The following is a 13,681-nucleotide window of genomic DNA, read 5'->3' on the forward strand; positions in this document are numbered from 1 at the left end:
GTCTGGTGTGTTCTGGAACTGAACTGGTATTGCTCACAGAGGTGTCCTGTGTTGGGCCCAAGTGGCCAGATCTTTATAGTCTTGCTTCACTCATTCAGTCCCCAGATGTGGACGGCTCCAGGAAGGATATGACCTCAGGCAAGGTGGAGCCCCATAGCCTGCATTCACATCCACTACAGTCCACCCTTGCACAGTGCAGATTCACTTCCCTGTATGTATTGGGGGAACAGCTCCTTCAGGACTCCTGTGGGTCTCTCAGTTCAGCTCCAGCGAGCCCCCAGTTTCCTAATGTTTTGTTGTTCCCCTGTACCTGTCCTCCCACTTCCTACGGTCACTTCACGGTCTGAAATGGCTGCTGGAGCTCATTCTTGGTCAATAATATACCTTCTACAGCTGTTTTGAAAAGTAAGAGTTAATACATACAAAGCCCTGGGGGAAATGTCTGGCTCACAAGGGGGCCCCTGTAAATATCTGCTACTCTGAGAGCAGGAACGCAAAGCCAGGGCATTCAAAGTGTGCAGAGGCTGTCCCAGCAAGGCTACTGGGAATCGTGAAAAGCCCCAACTTTTCACGAAGGGACCGCTTACAGGGCCTGCAGGGTCACACACGAACTGACTGGCTGCTCTCATCCCAGTGGGCAGTGCCTGCGCAGCCGCCGGGGCCCCAGACCCCAAACTCGGAGGAGAGTCCCTGCCTGAGGTCTGAGACTCCAGCCCAGGAAGGAAGCCACCGCGGAATCCAGCGGGTGCTAGACGGACTCAAGCAGCGACTGAGCCCAGGTGACAATCTTGTCTGCCGGCCTCTTCCAATGAGACCCCGCAGTGCCCTCGCTGCATCCTCGAGGCCAATGGGGGCGAGTCTTCGGTGTTGCTGGGCGGGCCGGGGACGCCAAACCGGCCCGCGACCTGCCGCGCAAGCGCACTCTCCCTCCCGCCCTTCTCGCCGCGCACGCGCACTCCAAGTAGGGCTTGCCAGGCGGCCGGGAGCGCGCGGGGTGGCCGTGGGTCCCGTGCTCGCGCCCGTGCTCGCGCCCGTGCTCGCGCCCGCGCCCGTGCTCGCCGCCGCGCTCGCGCCCGCGCCGGTGCGCAGCCGCTCGGGCCGCGCCCCTGCCCCGCCGCCTCAGCTCCCCGCCGGGCCGATGCGGGTCGCGGGGCTGAGGGGAGCGAGGTAGGCTTCGCCTGCGCCGCCACTGCCCGGCCCTGGCCCGGCCGGGAACGCGGCCCCAGCCCCCCACCCCCACCCCGGGCGCGATCCGGCCTGGTCATCCGCGGGGCGCGGCCAAGCGGGCCATGGCTGACCGCGGGTGTGCGCTGGAGGCGGTGCCGCTGCCCGCCGAGGTGCGGGAGAGCCTGGCGGAGCTGGAGCTGGAGCTGTCGGAAGGTGAGCGGCCCTGCCCCCGGCCCTCACCCGGGACCCCCGACACTGGCCCGGATCCCTCCTTACCCTCACCCCTGACCCCGGGACCTCTGCCCTGCCCTCACCTCGGACCCCGAGACCCCTAGCCCCGGACCCTCTGCCCTCCCCTCACCTCGCACCCCGGGACCCCAGACTCCAGCCCGGATCCCGCCCGGCCCTCACTCCGGACCCCGAAACCCCCGCCCTGCCCTCACCTCAGACCCCGGGACCCCAGTCCCCAGCCCGGATCCCGTCCTGCCCTCACCCCGAGCCCTGAGACCCCTGCCCTTCCCTCACCTCGGACCCCGACACCCCCGCCCTGCCCTCACCTCGGACCCCGGGACCCCAGTCCCCAGCCCGGATCCCGTCCGGCCCTCACCTCGGACCCCGGGACCCTGGCCAGCATCCCGCCCTGCCCTCACGCCCCCACCCCCCCCCCCCCGCCCCGGGACCCCTTCCCAGCCCGGACTCCGGCACCCCCGCCCTGCCTTCACCCTGGGACCCCAGACCCCGGCCCGATTCCCTCCCGGCCCTCACCCGGGACCCCGAGACCCCCGCCCTGCCCTCACCTCGGATCCCGGGACCCCAGACTCCAGCCCGGATTCCGCGAGCCCTCACCACGGACCCCGGGAGCCCCTCCCTGCCCTCACCCCAGGACCCCAAGACCCCGACCTGGATCCTGCCTGGCCCTCATCTCGGATCCTGGGGTCCCCTCCCGGCCCTCATCCGGAGATCGGATCTCCCCTTCCTCTGCCCCCAGCCTTTGGGTTTCCGGCGGGTCGCTGTGCCCTGCTGTTTGCGTGGTTTGGCCTGAAGCACGTGAGTCTCGACGGGAATGACCGTTTTTTGTTTTTTGGTTTTTTTTTTTTTTTTTTTTTTGTCTGTCCAAGCAGTAGGCGGTGTGTATCCGAGGTTTAGGCTGCAGGTCTGAGCTTCCTGAGGGTGGCTGTACCTGGGCAGCTGCTGCTGGCGTGGAGTGTGGACCCGTGAGCCCGACTCCAGCCTTGTGTGTCAGTTTCCTCCGCTGTAGAGCGGGGTTAGAACAGCACCTGACTCTCCGGATTGTTACGGCTAAAATAACATATGCCAAGCGCCTAACACTTGGAAGGAGGTTGTTGTTGCCCCATTTTCGAAATCTTTAAAAATTAAAAAAAAAAAAATTCAATAAATGTTTGTTAAAAATAGACTGGAGTGATTCCCCCTCAGAGGTGGGTGGCTTTCCCCGTCTAGACGTTACCTCGTGCCCAAGACTTGTGTCCTGATGTTCTGTTTGGATTCATCGCGGGAAGAGCAAGTTTTTGCCTAGTATCAGGGCAGCCTTGCAGCCTTTGAAGAAAAGCATCTATATAACTGTTTTCAAAACTTAAATGCATTTTCGGTTTTTACAATCCATTTTTTCCGCAGTCCAGTTATTCTTACTTTAAGTTTCAGGTTGATATGTTTGGCTCAGGTTGGGGTAGGGAAGTTTTGAAACAACCATCTAATAAATAAATATGTACTTGCTTGGACTAACTCATTTCATCCCCACCGACCTCAGAGTGGTAGGTGGTTATCTTTCTTTTACAGATAATATGGCATCTACCTGCAACTGTTTTGAATTCAGCATTGAAATTTTTTAAGGCTCTATGATATGTGACACTTTTTTTTTTTTTTTTTACTGGAAGTGCAATAAGAAGTGGGTGGATTTGAGGGTTCTTTGTGATTAGATGCTCTTGAGAAGTCTGAAAAGCTTGAATTAGGAATGGTTCTGACAGGAAGTACTGTCCTGAATTTGTTACAGCTCTTCATCAAGGGGAAATCGTGTAGATGCAGTTTAGGCTTTACATATTTCAGATGTTTTTGCAGATCACTCCTAATTTCTACTCCAGTGGATTTGTTATTCCCTCAATTCTTGTTTTGTGGTTGTGTGTTTGAGTGCTTTCTAGGGAGTTGACAGACGAGACTGGATCCTCAAGAATTTGGTGATTTGTATGATAGTACAAGTACTTCAATGAAAAAGTGCTTTTTGTCTGTTGAATGTGTTTCTGCTGTCGTCATTTCAGACCTGTGTGGAGGATGGATAGGTAAGTAAGGGTATAATATTATATGTAAGTGGCGAGGAACCTGGAAACATAGCTGAAGCTGAGGAAGGTGGGGAACAGAGCGTTCAAAAGAAAGAATGGAGTGAAGCAGCAGCCGGGGAGGCGGGAGCCCTGGCTTGTGTCCCAGCTTCTAGACTGGCTTGACACCTTTCTTTTGGCCCAAATAGGTCAGTGATTATTCGGGCACAGTCATGCTTGGCCCTGCTCCCGGGGTGTTTCCATACCTTTGATGCTGGCTTTTTCAGTTTGTGTTGTGATTGTTGTTGACACAGGGCCTCCCTGTTGGACTTGGAGATGCTTTGTGATAGGGACTGCGTCTTAGGCAGACTTTTGGCGTCTTCACACGGTAGCTGGCATCTGGTAGGTGTCCGTGAATCTCCATCCAATAATAACAGCCATGAACTGGGGTTTGGTCGGCTGTAGAAGGGGTGAACACCAGCCTTACTGACATCCTATAGTTCTTGTAAAGTTTCAGACAGCATACACGAACATGCTTTGACACTGGGAAGGTGTTTTATTTATATAATTACAGGAAGGTAATATTAATGAAATACAGTCCTAAAGCAACCCAAGTTAGTTTCATTGTTGTCACTGTTAACTTTTGATCAAGTAGAAGGAGGACGTGGACCTCTCTTTGTCCTGTACCTCCCTGCCCCCCATTGTGTGGGGGGATAAACTTCTCATTCACAATAAAGTAATGTCAAAATAGGATGACTTCACAGTGCGCACATTCGTCTGAATGAGAACTTGCTTAAACCTAGAGTTGACACTGTGCTAGGCAGGTCAGGGGACAGAGGAGCTTCACGGACAAAGTGCTGCCTCTGGAGACAGGTGGGGCTAGATACCTGGGTAATCTGGAAAATCCTGCACAACTTCCCCTTGGCCTGTACACCAGTGACTGGTTGAAAGTATGCCCCTGCCTTTATTCATAACTCATGCGGCCTTGTTCTCCAGCATCTTCATTGGATTCTCATCATTGGCCATTGTAGTTGGGAGTGGCTGTTAGGGAAGGTTCTGGTCTTAGAATGCACTGATTTTTCTTCCCCGTAGGGCAGATTTGTGACTTTTCCTTGTGGATTCCCAAGAGGGAAATAAGGCACACCTGTGGTCTTGCTCCCTAACTTTCCTGGCTGTTGCACCCGTGTTATGCTTTCCTTAAAATTAAGATGTGGGTGAAAGGTGGAGCTACACAGAACCCCACCCGCTCTTCTTAGACACCCTACCCTGCCCCCACCCCTGCCACAAACACATAGAATTCACACTTGTGGCTCCTCAAAGCATATGAAAATGTCCATGGATGAAAATGAGGTTATTAAAAGTGTGACTTTAAAAAAGAGTTAATTCCCAAACACTTGTGCTTTACCTATCATAGTGTCAGATTGCCTCCTGTATACCTCCCAATTGGTGCCACCTAGTGTCTTGGGGCTATTGCTGCCCAGCTGCTCTAGACACATGGATGGTGGTGTGAAGTTTGTGCTTTGTTTTAGTGGCCTGCGGTGGCTTAGAATGAAGTTCCTACATAATAGACTACATTTGCTCCACTCCCGTTTCTTTATTCTGGTTAACGGGTCTATTTCAAAGCTTTAACTCTAGTCTGGTTCTTGTTTTATTGCATTCTGTCAATGCAGGGGCCGCAGCCTGGATGCAGGCAAGTGAAAAAGGGGGAAGCTCTGTGTGTGCAGAGGAAGGGACTTCTTCACAAAGCTGTTTTCCTCTTTAAATGCCTTTAATGTCTATAATTTGTGATATAATTCTTCATTTTCAAATGGTAGCCTGACCTTGCCTTTATGTCAGTAAACATGTGTTGTGCTTTGTAAATATTTTGTGGTGTATTAAAGTTCTCATGTCCAAATTCTTTTCACCCATCAAAGCCCAACCCAAATGCCTTCTTATTTGGAGCCTTTCTTGATCATCTCTCATGTGGCTACTTTCTTGCAACTCTCATCGCACTTGCTCCCACTTTTGGAATTCTTGCCACTTTTTGTTTTTTGTATTTGTTATTTGTACATTCAGTGATTGTTGAGTGCCCACTGGACACTAGCTAATGTTTCAGCTGTCAGAGGTCAGGGTTAGCTCTGTTTCTTCATGGATCAGCTTTGCACACGGTTATATTAAAAAGTCGTGCAGATACAGGTGGCAGAGAAGTGAAGCGGTTCCAAGGAAATGTAGGATAGAGTGAGTGAATGAGTGTGTGTGTGTGTGTGTGTGTGTGTGCACGCGTGCACATGCGCATGCAACCCCCCCCTCCACACCTCTCTAGCAGTGTTCTCTGCTATCCATTTCCTAGGTTTCCTTTCAGAAGTAATCTGCTGGTGCTTCCTAAACAGTGGTTCACTGACCTCTGGGGGTCTCTGAGGCCCTTTCTGGGGGCCTGTGAGGGAAGACTTTTCATAATAACTTTTCATAATAACACGAAGATGTCATGGCTGTTTTCTCTGTGTTTGTATTGATAGACAAGCGATGCTGGTACCTTAGCACCAATTGAGGCCAGGGCCCCCAATCATACTGACATCGTTGCTTTCTTCACCAACTCCCCACTTTGACTTAAACATAGCCTTCCTTTTACTGATGAAGCAATAAAAATTAATTTTCTTAAATCTCAACCCTTGAATACTTGTCTTTTTAAGAGTCTGTGTGAGGAAATGAGAGGTGCCACACAGAGAGGTACAGGACCTGTTTTGAGGAATAGCGGTTGTGTATTTTGAGTTACAAAATGAGCTAATGACTTTTGTCGCAGAATGCTATTTTTGCTTCAAAAAGTGGGTTGTAGATAAACTGTAGTCACTGAGACTTGGATAGTTGATGGACATTTTCTAGAACGTAAATGAAAGAGAACAGCTGTCAGAATTTGTGGTCAATGGTACTATTTGTGCTTTTGAACAAAAATTTAAATTTTATAAAACTTATCTGTACCATGAGCATGACAACTTCCTATTACATTAAATACTTTTTGATGAGATCAGTGGCAGTATTAGTGTATTTGATATCATATAATGAAATGTGTCAACATTAGGAAGATCTACATAACTCTGTGAACCAGTATTTTCTTTTTTCAATGTTTATTTATTTTTGAGAGAGCGCAAGCGGGGTAGGGGTAGAGAGAGGGGATAAAGGATCCAAAGCAGGCTCTGTGCTGACAGGCTGACGGCAACAAGCCCGATTCGGGGCTTGGATTCATGAACCGTGAGATCATGACCTGCACCAAAGTCGCTCAACTGACTGAGCCGCCCAGGAGCCCTGTGAACCAGTGTTTTCTAAATATCAAGGTATCATGTTACAAATTTGTGCATGGGTAAAAGATACGACCATTGGGTTGTAATGTAACAGTAGGAAAAGTTCTGAAAAGTTCATTGATACGGTTTTAGACTCAACATTGCAACTATTCAGTGGGAAACTACCTACCACTTGCCTAGTTTTGGTGGTGTGGTATCATAGAAGAATGTCCACAATGATCTCAAGAGGCTACCGAAACACCTTTCCCTTTTCCAACATACATGTGTGTGTGAGGCGGGATCTGACTTCAAATGAAGCCAAATGTTGCAACAAGATTGATGTTGATTCTGATAAGAGAATCTATCCAACTGTTTTCTATAAAGCCAGGTACTAAAGGGGTTTGTAAAAGGAAAACAATACCTGTACTCACTGAATGTTTTTGGCTTTGGAAATCTACTACTTTTTATTAAAAATATGTTTATGTTAACATAGCTTATTATAAAAAATTTCAGTGAATTAAATATTTTAAAATTTTTACCGTTTTAATTTCTAATATGGTAAACGTTGATCAGTATAAACACATACAAACAAAAACTCTCCGGAGTCCTCAGTAATTTTTAAGAGCGTGAAGGGGTCCTGAGCCTAAGACCTTTGAGCAGTGCCAGTCCGTGCAACTCTAACAGAGTTTTTAAGGAAATACCAGATGCCATTATCTTTTTCTTTATACTTTTTGTAACATATTTTTTAGCTTTTTCCTGGTGTAAGAAGGATTTCTGGTTGTATATGTAAAGTCAATCAGATCTTTCAATTCATAAAACGTGTGAAAATCTCTAAAAATAATACTTAAAAATTTTTTACTGTAAAAATTATAGCTTGTATGATTCAGGAATATTTCCTTTAGAATTTTTTTCTATTTGTAGTGAATCATTCTAGCACAGTTGTCTGTTTACAATTTTTTTTTCTTGGGGCGCCTGGGTGGCTCAGTCGGTTGGGTGTCCGACTTCGGCTCAGGTCATGGTCTTATTTATGGCTTGTGGGTTCAAGCCCCGTGTCAGGCTCTGTGCTGATAGCTTAGAGCCTGGAGCCTGCTTTGGATTGTGTGTCTCCCTCTCTCTCTGCCCCTTCCCTGCTTGCACTCTGTCTTTCTGTCTCTCTGTCTCTCTCAAAAATAAATAAACATTAAAAATATATATACATGTATAAATTTTCTTCTTAGAGAATTTTGATTTATAAATTTTTAAAAGAATATCAATACTATGATTTCAGTTTAAAAAAATTTTTTTTTTAACATTTATTCATCTTTGAGAGACAGAGACAGAGTGTGAGTGGGGGAGGGGCAGAGAGCGAGGGAGACACAGAATCTGAAGCAGGCTCTAGGCTCTGAGCTGTCAGCACAGAGCCCGATGCGGGACTCGAACTCACTGACTGTGAGATCATGACCTGAGGCCGAAGTTGGACGCTTAACCGACTGAGCCACCCAGGCGCCCCTGATTTCAGTTTTAATATCCTAAAACTCTGCACATTTCATTGCCAACTATTCTGTACTGTTGAATTCCTGCCTTTGTTTTAGGACTTAAGTTTAAACTTCACTTTCTCTTTGAAGTTCTGCCTTCCTCGAAGAAACACCACCCACCCTTCTCCAGTTAGGTGCCTACTCTTCTGTGTCCCCGTAGCACTCATTGTGTCCCTGTCGTAGGATTTATCACACTGTTGTATTTGTTTGCTTGTTTTTCTTTGCTACGTCATAGGGAACACTTCAAGAGGAGGTTTTGGTCTGTTCATCTTTATGTCCTCAGTACCTAGCATATTTTAGGCGTTTTAATGAATGATTATTTAATTAATAAAAGGCCAAAAACTACACATGGTATTTATTTTCAGTTTTATTTAATTTTTTATTTCAATTTTTTATTTTAAGTAGGCTCCATACCCAATGTAGAGCTAGAACTCATGACCCTGAGATCAAGAGTTGCATGCTCCACTGATGAAGCCAATCAGGCACCCCGTTTTCAGTTTTGTTTTGTTTTGTTTCACAGTTTTTTTTTTTTTTTGGAGAGAGGGCACACACGTGTGAGTGGGGGAGGCGCAGAGGGGGAGGGAGAGAGAGAAAGAGAGAGAGACAGAGACAGAGAGAGAGAGAGAGAGAGAGAGAGAATCTTAAGCAGGCTCCACACCCAGCATGGAGCCCAATGGGGCCTCAGTTTTATGGCTGTGAGGTCATGACCTGAACCAAAACCAAGAGTCAGATGCTCAACTGACTGCGCCACCCAGGCACCATCCTATTTTCTATTTTATTTTATTTTATTTTATTTTATTTTATTTTATTTTATTTTATTTTATTTTAATGTTTATTTTTAAGAGAGAGAGAGACAGCGTGAGATGGGGAGGGACAGAGAGAGAGGGAGACACAGAATCTGAAGCAGGCTCTAGGCTCTGAGCTGTCAGCACAGAGCCTGATGCGGGGCTCGAGCTCAGGGACCTCGAGATCATGACCTGAGCTGAGGTTGATGCTTAACTAACTGAGCCACCCAGTCACCCCCTCCTATTTTCAATTTGAAATCAAGAATCATCTGTGGTTGACTGAATACTTAGCTTTTTGTCAATAGTTTTCCAGATTCAGTGAAGCCATCCGTCAGCAGGACAGACCTGTGCCTCAGGGAGCCATTGAACCAGAATTTGGTCTTTGTTGCCTAAACTACCAGGAAGAAACTACCAATGGAGTCCCTGCTGATGTGAGGCTCAAGTCTCAAGTGTGATCTAGTAGGTTGTTCTGAGCCCCACAGTGGCCGTATCCACCTATGGCCTCACCTCTGGGTTGTGGGTCCACACCAGCTTCACGCTGAGCCCCACTTCCATTGCAGGAATACAAAAGCAGGCTCCTTCCTGGAAGCCTGAGGCTTCTGCTGGGGACTTTGGCTCCAGGATTCCACACTGGCCTGAAACTTTCTTAGAGCTGTGTGGAGTCTAAGACTTTTTCTACCCACTCTGCCTTCCTTTCCTCTCCCCTCTGCAAGGGATCACCTGCATCTTGTCACACAACTTTCTGGCCTCCTCTGGCTCCCTCCTTCACCTGCACTTCCCACGTAAATCGCTTGCACGTCTCTTGCATGTCTATCCTGTCTTAGCATCTGCTTCTCAGAGGCCCTAACCTGCCATCGGGGCTCTCTGGTCTAGACCCAGGTTGAAAGGCTGATTTATCTGGTGGTGTTGGTTTGCGTGTCTATCTCCCTTATCAATGGTCTGCACTCCGAGACTGTACCTGTCACATAGTTGTTGGTCAGTGTGTATTGAATTGAATTGTTCACTCTTCTCAGGACCCTCTTGCCTGTGGCTGATTCTGGTTTAGTGGTCCTTCACGATACTTCATGAGAGCTGGGGCCGAACCTGCCTTGCTGTCCTCTGTGTCCCTGGCACCAGAGCCGCTGCCATGTCATCCACGTCCACTGACCTACATAAATCCAGGCTCTGCTGTAAAGAAAGCCAACAACTGGGACTTGGGGATGTGGTTTTAGACCAGTGGTCAGAAAACACCTCTGGGCAGGTGCCTCCACGTGACTGGGGAGGGAGCATCCCAAGCAGTTGGGCGATGAGAAGGTGGGCGGCTTGAAGGAGATAGGCCTGAAACGCCGCCTGAGCCTAGGCCCCCTGAGCCTAGGCCGAGCCTGGGGATCTACTGGTTTCTACTTTAAGTGTGATGAGTGGCCCCTGGAGCTTCTGCTGCTTTGACGGTTTATGTCCTTGAAGACTCACCAGCTGTGGTGACAGCAATGGATTGCAGGGAGGCAAGAGTGAGCCGGGTTCAGATCACTTAGGAGGCAGGCGCTGCTGCGTGAGAAGTGGCAGCCGTTGTGGGGCGAGAGCCACTGGGCCCGAAGGAGAAATGGAAGGAATTGGCTGACGGGCGCCGGTGGGGAAGGCGGCAAGGAGTCAAGACGTGAGTACTGGGCTTCGGTTTGAGGTGCCGCCCGCACGCACGGGGGCGAGATGGGGAATAGAAAGAAGGGTGACTGGATTTGAGGGAAAACGCACTTGTTCATTGATTCAAGGAAGAACTGGTCAGAATGCGCTCACCATGACAACAGTGACGCCAGCTGGTTGGCTTGTTTCGCTGTTTCAAGATGACTTTGAGGAATGCATTCACTACTGCGGACAGGACACGTTCATTAAATGCTTCATTCATGTGACAGGTACTGAGAGGATCACAAATTTGGTATGCTGATGCTAGAGCCCCTTCCCTGTGAGTTCTATGGGCGTTTGTGCCTGACCTATTCCTGACTACTAATTAAGAGCTGGTTCTATTGAAGATTGACCAGTGGTACTGAAAACCCACCTCCCTCGCGTGACTCTAGCATTGGAGCACTTACTGTAAGGAGGTTCTTCCAGAGAATGTTGTCCCAAGTGTGTGCCCTGCTCAGTCGTCACAAGGACCTTGAAGAGAATGGCATTGCCATCCTGCTCAGTGCTGGCTGGGTCTGGAGCGGGACCCTTTCTTGGCCGGCTGCCTGTGCCTTTCTCACACGAGGCACTTGTTGGCAGCCTCGAGGACAGCCTTCTTTAAATCACACTCATGTGATTCTATTCCCCTTCTGCTAGCTTCTCTCCTGCACTTGGTGTTTTATTTTACCGCATTTCCACGTATCCTTGAGCAATCTATGGTGCTATTTTGCATGTTTTAAATGATCTATATGAGTCCTTCTGAAACTTGCTTTTAATCTCAACACTATGTTTTTAGAATTATGGCAATGATTATGTTAATACAGGTAACTGACTCATTCTAACTAACTGCTTTCTGGCGTTGTTTTATATGATTATACCATGGTGTATCAATTTTTTCCCCGAGTATATGTTTTTTAAATTAGTAAACTATTTTTAGAGCAGTTCACAGCGAAACTGAGTGGCAAGTGCAGAGTGCCCATACGCTGCTTGTCCTCCACACGGTGCACAGCCTCCCCCATTTTGACCACCCCACAGAGTGTACAATTGTTCTGTCATTGAATGTGCACCGACACGTCATCACCCAGGCTCCCCGAGTTTCCTTCTGGTGTTGTAGACCCTGTAGGTTGTGACATATGTTTAGTGACATATATCCACCACTTATCATGCAGTCCTGAGTGTGTTTTTTGAAAGAAATGGAGGATGAACTGTCTGCACACTGGCACTGGCACTGCCCCGTAGTCCACGTGGAGAAGGGTCCCCGGGGGAGGCGTCAAGGCCTCAGTCTAGGAGCTCAGATGCAAGCCAGCATGGGGAAGAGCTCGGGAAAAGAGGGCAGTGGAGCGTGCCTTCAGACCTGGCCAGGCCCGGAGGGTGGCGGTTGGCAGACGGTGTAGGGGTCGAAGTGGACTCAGTGCTGGAGTAAGTGGATCCAGGGGGATCAAGGCAGGCTTGCTCTGCATCCGACTACCAGCCTGTTCTGGCCACAGCTTCTGTCATATTCTGTGGGTCGATGTGCGCCTGCTAGACCACAGTCGTACGGTTTCTCTGTGTGGCCGCTTTGTTAGGGGACATCTGGCATTGTGGACCTGGATGTGTTTGCTCTTCCCAAAGTGGCTCAGGGAGTACACGTGTTCCTCTTCCGAAGGGCATAGCAGTTTTAAAGATTCGTGTATATTTTTTATTGGTCACACATTGTAATGCATTTGTTGGTGGTACCCCCCCACCCCATCATGTCCTAATAGTTGGAACCTGTGAACATTACTATATTTGGAAAAAGAGTCTTTGCAGATATGACTGACTTGATCTTGAGATGAGTTACCTGCACGTTTTTGGATGGAATTGACATACCATCAAAAGTGTCTTTTTAAAAATTTTTTTTTATGTTTTTATTTTTGAGACAGAGAGAGAGAGAGAGAGAGACAGTGAGAGTGGGGGAGGGGCAGAGAGAGACGGGAGACAGAATCCGAAGCAGGCTCCAGGCTCTGAGCTGTCAGCGCAGAGCCCGACGTGGGGCTCAAACTCACAAACCGCAAGATCATGACCTGGGCCGAAGTCAGATGCCCAACTGACTAAGCCACCCAGGCGCCCCTCAAAAGTGTCTTTAGAAGAGAGAGGCAGAGGGGGATTGGATGCACACAGAGGAGGAGAGGCGGATGGGCTTCAAGGCAGAGACTGGAGTGATGTGGCCCCAACTCAGGGCATGCTGGCATTCAAGCTGGAAGAGTCTTCAGTCTTAAGCTGGGAGACTTCTCTCCCGGAGCCTTAAGAGGTAGTGTGGCTCTTTTGTCACCTTCATTTGGGCTCAGTGAAACTGATTTTGGACTTCTGACCTCCAGAACTGTGAGTGAGTGAATTTTTCTTATTTTAAGCCACCACCAAGTTTGTGGTAATTTGTTATAGCGGCTTCAGTAATGAATCCACTCACCTCAAGGTCTGCAATATACTTAGGGGAGAGAATATTTTCTTTTGCTATTTGTTCCTTATTACCTCTTTGTGAATTGTATTGCAGGTCATTTTTGTTTTTTCCTTTATGGTTAGTAATCTTTGTGTCATATTTAAGAGTTCTTTCCCTACCTCATGGTCACGAAGATATTTTTTTATATTATTTTTAAGAGCTTTATTGATCTTTCACATTTAGATGCATAATCTACCTGGAGTTGAGTTTTGTGAGAAAAGAGTCATTTCATTTCTGTTTCGTGTGGATATTCAGTTGACCCAGCACATTTATGTGCTTTTCCCCACTGCTTTCCACTGATTGCTGCTCCGTTGCTCTCCTTGTTCATTTTAGCCTTCCTGCCTCTCTGTACTGTAGCGTAACGGTGAGGCTCCGTGTCTGGGAAAGTCTGCCCCTTTTAGTTTTCAAGTTTGATTTGCTGATCTTGGCCCTTTGCATTTTCCATGTACGTTTTAGCATCAGCCTGTCTATTTCTACACACACACACACACACACACACACACACACACACACACCCTGCAAGAGTTTTAATTATAATTACTCAGACTCTAAGGATCTATTTGGACAGAAATGATATCTTTACAGTATTGAGTGCTCAGATTCA

At 48.3% G+C, this 13,681-nt stretch overlaps 1 protein-coding gene across 2 annotated transcripts in view; it reads left to right on the top strand.

The window, feature by feature from the left end:
- The first annotated feature begins 1,102 nt into the window (after positions 1-1,102).
- DIP2A (disco interacting protein 2 homolog A) overlaps positions 1,103-13,681 on the top strand; it is a 110,486-nt gene continuing 97,907 nt past the window's right edge. For both annotated transcript variants that reach the window (XM_047098534.1, XM_047098536.1), the window contains exon 1: positions 1,103-1,380. In XM_047098534.1, coding sequence (XP_046954490.1) covers positions 1,290-1,380 — 91 coding nt within the window. In that variant the 5' untranslated portion in view covers positions 1,103-1,289. The remainder of the gene's footprint in view (positions 1,381-13,681) is intronic.

This window comes from Lynx rufus, unplaced genomic scaffold (assembly GCF_022079265.1).
Source record: "Lynx rufus isolate CCGP_SWC_20201006 ecotype Redwood Valley unplaced genomic scaffold, mLynRuf1.p SCAF_5, whole genome shotgun sequence".
Classification (NCBI taxonomy): Eukaryota; Metazoa; Chordata; class Mammalia; order Carnivora; family Felidae; genus Lynx; species Lynx rufus.